The sequence below is a fragment of the Cystoisospora suis genome (assembly GCF_002600585.1).
Source record: "Cystoisospora suis strain Wien I chromosome Unknown contig_7721, whole genome shotgun sequence".
Classification (NCBI taxonomy): domain Eukaryota; phylum Apicomplexa; class Conoidasida; order Eucoccidiorida; family Sarcocystidae; genus Cystoisospora; species Cystoisospora suis.
Window position 1 is genome coordinate 5,687 of NW_027160506.1, and position 6,987 is coordinate 12,673.

Genomic DNA, 6,987 nt, shown 5'->3' on the forward strand with positions numbered 1-6,987 from the left:
GTCGGCGCGTCGATCTTGGCCCTGCTGTACGCGTTGGTGCAAGACGGGAGCAGGAGGCTTATGGTCACGCTGTGTACGGCGGCTCAGGTTGGGGGGTCTATTTTTCAGCAGCGGCTACGAAAGGGAATGCCGCTAGTGGCTGCGGTGTCAGGACGCAGGCCGCTTTGCCTCAAGGTCGCCTTTATGACGAAAAGAATCTGTTATCCGGCACGCTGAGCTGTTTGGTCGGCGCAGCAGTTGGCGGAGTTGCGGTCTTTCCGATGACTAGGTGCGGATGATCAAACGGAATACAAAGTGTGTCATTGTTGGGCTTGCAGGGTGTCGCCTCTCTGGGTTGTGCTTGCATCCCAGGAAGTATGCACGCGGGTGTGGAAGTTGAGCTCGGCGGGAAACTACCCTCAGGCCTAGCCGCACCCCGTCAGCAGCATGCGACATCCAACAGGCCGTGCCGGCAGCGGGGTCTGAACGGGGCCCCGTATGTCGTAGGTGTCCGGATCTATGGACTAGGGAGTTGCACGTGCTTCAGGCAAGCGGTGTGCACCGGCGGGCAATGAGGACGTCTGTCCGGCGAGCTGCCGCAAAGGCAGAAGGGGCCTCGACCGAAAGGTGCCACACCTGCGGGAGCAAGTTCCAGACAAGGGTAGGAGAGCCCACGGTACGTTTTTCTTGAAATAGAGTAGAGTCCGAGACAAGCTACCGACGACTGCGTGTCGCTTAGGAGCAAACAAAGCCGTAAGAATCGCACGGAACTTGTGTTCGAGGCCCAGCGTGGGGGCCGACGTACTGAGAGTCAGAGGCGTACCATGCAGGTAGGCGACGCTAAACTTCGTGCCAAAAGCAAGAAGGCCTCCCTAATTCTGCACGTCACCAGGACACCATGTGCAGTCCAGCAGGCTGTCCAGAGGTTGAAGAAGAATGCCGGGTAGATCGTCCGGCAAGCGACATCGTGTCTAAACACTAGCGGTCTATGCACCACGGGTATCAGTTTGCGCGTATCTCCCAGGCGGTCCGGCAACGCGTCGGCTCGGTAGCTAGTGTCGGTGGATACTCTAGTTTTTCAAGAGCGCGTGGAAAGAAGTGTGTGTGCTCCTCACCGTACAGCAGCGCCTCTCAACGATTCCCTGCCGGCGGGCGAACAAACATCGAGGAGATGCTTGGCCACGACCACAGAATACTCCTTAGCTTCCTCGAGAAGTTCATAGGATGCACGTGGGCGCACGGGTGCGTGGGCTTTTCCTTGTGTAACGGTAGTGCCACCGAGACAGGCTGGAATATCAGCTCTCTGCAATGGACAAAGCCACTGCGACAAGGCGGGAGATGGATATCCCAACTGCATCGGCGGGTCTCTCATGATCCTCAGAAACAGTTGTGTGTGGCGGTTCGGTTTACTGAACACCAGCCGTCAATGCGGCGTGGCCGCCGTGCTAGCCGAGGGCTGTCCTCCGTACGGCTGAGTCGAGTGGGCTATATATATATATATATCGGGGAGCGGTGACAGTGAAAATTCTCATTTCTCTGCGTTGCGACTTAGTGCACTGTCTGCCGCCAGTATTCCGCCATGATTGAACGTTTTGCGTTGAGTGGCAGACCTCCCCGACTCACAGCACAACTGAGAAGGCCCATCAGCAACGTTCTGAGTGCCAGTCACAACCAGACTGGGGAGAAGTCAGGGCCGGCTAAATTCTCGCGTAAGAGGCCCGTCGCCTTACTCGTTTCCTCGCCTGGAGGCATTGCCGGAATCATGGTAAAGAGGCGCCAGAAATCTTCGCTCTGTCCTTTTTCTGGATGCGGTTACTACGACACACCGTAAAATCTGTGCGTTGCTCCTCCGTGTTCTAGTGACCATTTGATGCAGAGATTCCACCCAGTCATCAGTCAAGTTTAAGAAGGGTCCAGATCAGTGGGGTTACCTTGTAACTAGATCTCAGCTAGTGGCGGTGTCGGCAGACCAGTAGTCTGCTTGACCGGTTCCCGCCGACGTCGTTCGCGGTTGCTCGGCGTCGAGCTAGAAGCTCCTCTCCAGTTGTCGTGGGATAGTTGGCTCGTCAACTCAATCCAGTGATTCACGCGGACTGGTGCGATCATGTCGTCCTGCGGCGCCGCGGTATACGCAGGCTGTAAGAAGAGCAGGCCGCAGGCGCGCGCTCAGACTGGGACTCCAGAATCACGGCAGGACTCCGTGGGCAGACGTGGTGCGTTGTCCCGCATGGGCGCCCTGCTGCCGAGGAACCAGGTGCGATGTGCGAGGCCAAGCATCAGGTTTCTGGGGGCGTCCGAAGACCTGTGTGCCGGTATAGGAGTATCCGAAGGGTTTAGGGTTTAGGCATAGGAGTATCCGGAGGCCGTGCTGCTAAGAGCACGGACGCGCCGAGCCGGAATGTCATTAGCTTCCGTGACTGGAAAGCACCCAGCTGCAGTGGAGCGATGCGACGCGGCACTAAAGTGGCAAGGCGGACAGTCTTGAGGTCTTCCGCCGGTCTCGGCGACGTAAAGGTACTGGCTGTTGTCGGGCGGCAGGTAGACTGCATCCAGCAAAGGTCTGCAGGGCAGCGACCATAAGCGGTCCTTCCTGTCTTTATCTTCTAGGGAAGTCTGACTGTCTTCGTCGCGACTAGCTGTTCTCCCCACCCAGGCGGTCGCGGCACGTCTCCAGCGGCGGCGAAGTCACTTCGGGCCAACCGTCCGGAATCCGGCCGCCCTCATGTCTGGACGACGGTACTAGGGGGCGCGCGTGTCAGGCAGAAGCCTCCGCGGGACTAGCGTAGCGGCGGTTCCTACGTGGCAGGTGAGCATTCGCGTTATTGTACATAATCGCAGGAAGTGAGCAGATCAGCGGGAGCCGAAGACAACCTAGTCAGTCGGGCCTAGCACCGGCCTGTGCACCTTATCAATAACACGGATGACTTCAGTTTCTTGGGCAGCTTGTCGCAAAAGTTACATCAAACGCTGTGTACAGAGTGTAGAGCGCTGATATTTCATAGAAGAAATATTTCACTGCTTGGGTCTCGTAGTTGACGAGACCCAAGCAGTGTGCAGATGACCGAGAAAAACGGGACATAGGTTGCAGCCTTTCCTCGTAGAACTGACCAGGGTGCCACGAAGCAGTGGTTGAGACGGGAGAACAAAAGTCACTCCCGGTTTTGTCAGAAGATAAACCCCGCTTCAATGTGCGGGCATTCGTCACCCATTCGAACCCCGCTGGGGCTTCTGGTGTCCCCTGCCGCCTTGTCCACCCAGAAAGTGAGTGACCACGGACACGGAGTGTCGCTGGCAGAATCTCCGCAGATCCGGTGCAAATGTGTTGCAGTGAGCCAGCGTTTCCCGAAGCCGTTGTCCCGGTCCCGGCTGACCAAGGTGCAGAGTGGCGAGCCGGTGGCGTAGAGGGGACGACAGAGCTACAGATATCTTTGGCGTTCTCAGAGAATAAGAGTCAGCGTCCCGGCAGCGGTGCCCGCGGGCTAGGGGCAGAGGCGTACGGCGCGCACGTCGGGAGTCAGCCACCAATGAAGCACCGTGCCCTGATTGCTTCAGCTCATCCGCCCCCGCGCGTGTCGGCCTCCTTCTGTCCGCTAACAGTTCCTCTGGTTCTCTCGCCATTGCATTCCCGGGAATGTCTTTGGAGGCCTGGAGAGAGATGTGTTGATAGGTGGCATTAGCATCGCGATACAACTGCCGTATACGCAGCAGGACGGGCGTGGCGTTATGAGGGGGCGACCGGGACAGGATCAGTGTAGCCGTGAAGCCAGCAGTCGCCTTCGCTCTTCCAGGTGAGGGGTCTTGCGACTTGCCCGATGAACTTTTCGTGCCCTGGTGTCCCATGCAGGCAGTGAGAAGCAGCCTTGTTGCCGCGGACCACGATATGGATGTGGGCGTTGGCTCGTGGTCCTCCCCAGTCTTTTCCTCGTTTTAGCCGGGCAGGAGACAAGCAGTTGAACATGTGTGTGGAGAGATTTACCGGTACAAGAGGATGCACTCTCACTCATGCAGCAGCCGGCGTGCTTTACTGGGACATTATAGCGGCGAGTGAGGAGGCTTGGCCGTGTTGTGTAGGATCGCGCCTGTGCGGCTGGCTGACAGCGCCCCACTGCCGCTGTCGGCCGTGACGTTGAAAAACCGGCGCTGCGCCACTCCGGGTACGCCTTGTTTATTGCCATGCGTCTCAGCTGGTCTCTCTTCTTGGCCCGGTTTCTTCGTTATGCGTCATTCTGTCCCGCGGCAGTGGTTAGCTACTTAGCAGGGTATTCAGTCTGCGGATAAACTGGCTAGAGGAATGGCTTTGCTGGGGTGCGTGTGCCGTCGTAGACATTGCGGGGTCGTCGCACGGCCGAACAGCGCAGCGGATTTCGGGGAAGGAGCGGTCTCCGGCCCCCGAGGCTGCTACTGCCAGTGTCTTTTACCACCGTTATCCTGCCTTTGGCAGTCGACAGGCCCACGTCCATGCAGCACGGGCGTCCACAAAGAGCCCTTCTGCGTCTATGCTGCGAGGATGCGTTAGCCGCGTCCCTGAGGACTTCCAGACAAGGCCCCAATAGCACTTCCTTGCACACTGTTATTGTACAGCTGGCCTAACTCTCACTCAGTCTCTTTACCAGTCTTAAACGACGAGTAGCAGACAACGGACGGTAAAGATGAGCGGCTCCGTCAACGGGCTCGCTGTTGGTCCGAAGGACCACCGGGAAACAGCTCCTCGCGTTTGGACGGGCCACCGCTGCTTCGCTTGCCAACGATTCACACGGGATTGCGGTGGTGCGTGTGTTGTACTGTGCCTCTGCGGCGCCCGCAGATTGTGAGAGACCTGGGGCCGCCTTGTCGGAGCACAAAAATGGAACGGAGACTCGCCAGCAATCTGCCATCTCTTGGTGTACCAGAAGGTCGACTCGTCGAAAGGACGAGGGATGTTGTTCGCACGTGACTGTGTGACTGAGGGACGACTGGATACAGTGTTTACGGTGGATCAGCGAGTCCGCTCAGAGCTCTGGCGTGCTCATTTTCTCCATTGGCACATGCGCGCGAGTCTTCGTGCAAAGCCGAGGCTGGAGCTCACGCACCAACGTCGCTCCGTGCCCTGTGTGACTTCAGATGGTGGGAGAAGGTGGTCTCACGACCGCAGAGGCAGCGACGACACGCGCGTTGTCCGCCAGCAGTTCTGGGCTTCTCTCTTCAGTTGGATCCCGGGAACGTCTGCTGAGGCCTGGAGACGTATGAACCGTTTATGCGTGGGTGGGGGAAGAGTCTTTTGAATGGCCCGATGAGCGTTCTGGTAGCCGGGAAGCTAGCGTCTAACAGAGACGTATCCATCAAGACACGCTCACGGGTGCAGTGCCCGAGACTACCTGGCGCTTAGGAACGATTCCGTCTTCCAGCTTCCATGTTGAATTCAGCTTGCTTCCCCGGGGAAAACACAGCGTAGTCCGTCGCAGCGAAAAGAACATCCGGTGGTGTTCTTTTCGTTGCGACGGACTACGGTGTTGGCCTGCGGGCTGCTCGAGGTTTCTGCGGTCAGCTGCCGGCGTCACAAAAAAAGGGGAAGGAGAGAAAAGCATTTTTTACGCTGATAAGGGTAGAGTCGCAGACGGCGAAAAGACACAGAGAAGGGCTAGCCACCAGAGAGGCAGTGCGTTGTTTTTTGACAGCGTGGCTGTGGTGCGGGGGTTTCTGGTTCTCCTGCGGGCTGTCCTCGCGCTTTTTTTGGATGAGCGTCAGAAGCTCCTCTGTTCTTCCTACACTGATAGAAACGTAGATCTTCTCCAGATAGCAGTGCCGCTGCCGCTCCATTCGGTTGACCATTTTCCCGTTGATTAGGTCTCGCCTAACCGACAGCGGGCTTACTCTAAGTCCGGTGAGGCGTCCTTTCCCGGAGTTCTCCGGATGCCTGTTTAGGAAGGATGTAACAGGATAATCGCCTTGCACTAGGGTGTGGAAATGGTAGCAAAGTTCTTGGAGCTCCTCGGTGGCGACGCGGCATGGTGTGCACTTGGTGGGCCGGGGGCGGGAAGTGAGGATCCCGACCGGGCGCGGAGGCAGTTCGACACAGGAGCAACTACCCGCCTGTACTTCGAGGTCTTCCACGTTCTCCATCATCAATGCTACTTGCGTCGTCACATGGAGTTCCCCGGTCCAAGGGGTTTTTAGTGTGAGATTGGTCCTCGCAGGGGGGCAATCAGGCCATGGAGGAATGAGGTCGCTGCAGAGTTGGGGACATTCACCACCCGCGCTATTTGCATGGCAGGCTCTCCTGGTTCATGCCTTGCTTTTTGCATAGGAGGAAGTGAGTGAGGACGGGTCGACGGTGTGCTCTGGTAGGACGGTGAAAGTTTCCGGGGGGCTGCGCAGCGGTGTGAAGTCGGGCAGCCGTTGTCCTCGAGGAAGGTGTGGTGCTTTTGACTCTGGCTGACCAGGGTGCAGAGAGGGCAGGACAATGTGACCGGTGCATGGCTGAACTTCACTGCGATGCTGTCATATGGATCTCCATGACGCCCCTGCGAGTCCTACCGCGTGCGGTGTAGGACCTGGTCTCGAAAGGATCGCACGCCTCCGCACATCTCCCGAATGTGGGGAAAAGACCTGAACCACTCGCCACAGCTCGGTGTGTGTTCGAAGATTACGAGTGCCGAGGACTGGATCCGAAACTGTAACCAGTGGAGTTAACGCGGCATCAGTGGACGTGTGACGCGTTTCCCTTCACTGGAAAGTTACCGCGCGAAACAAGGGGAATCGCGGAACAGCCTATTTGTGAACACGTAACGGGCTGTATGTCATAATTAGGCAGGAGAGTTGGGCTACTCTGCCGACACGACCGCTATACTGGCAAGCACGACCCCTGCACTCGTGTCTGGAGGAACAGTTACGAGAGTTACTAATTGCGACATTCGTGTGACGCGTTTTTTATGGCCGAAAAGTTACCGCGCGAGACGAGGGGTCTCGCGGAACAGCCAGTTACGTATTCACTTACAGGCTGTTATGGGAGACCCCTCGTCTCGCGCGGTA

The 6,987-nt window shown here is 57.6% G+C and overlaps 1 protein-coding gene across 1 annotated transcript; it reads left to right on the top strand.

Annotated features, from left to right (window-relative positions):
- The first annotated feature begins 1,230 nt into the window (after positions 1-1,230).
- CSUI_010545 (uncharacterized protein) lies at positions 1,231-6,548 on the top strand. The gene is made up of 4 exons (XM_068070648.1): positions 1,231-1,688; positions 2,587-2,785; positions 3,238-3,767; positions 4,784-6,548. The coding sequence occupies exon 3, from the start codon at positions 3,297-3,299 to the stop codon at positions 3,654-3,656; it is 360 nt and encodes a 119-aa protein (XP_067917377.1). The 5' UTR covers positions 1,231-1,688; positions 2,587-2,785; positions 3,238-3,296; the 3' UTR covers positions 3,657-3,767; positions 4,784-6,548.
- The last annotated feature ends 439 nt before the right edge of the window (positions 6,549-6,987 follow it).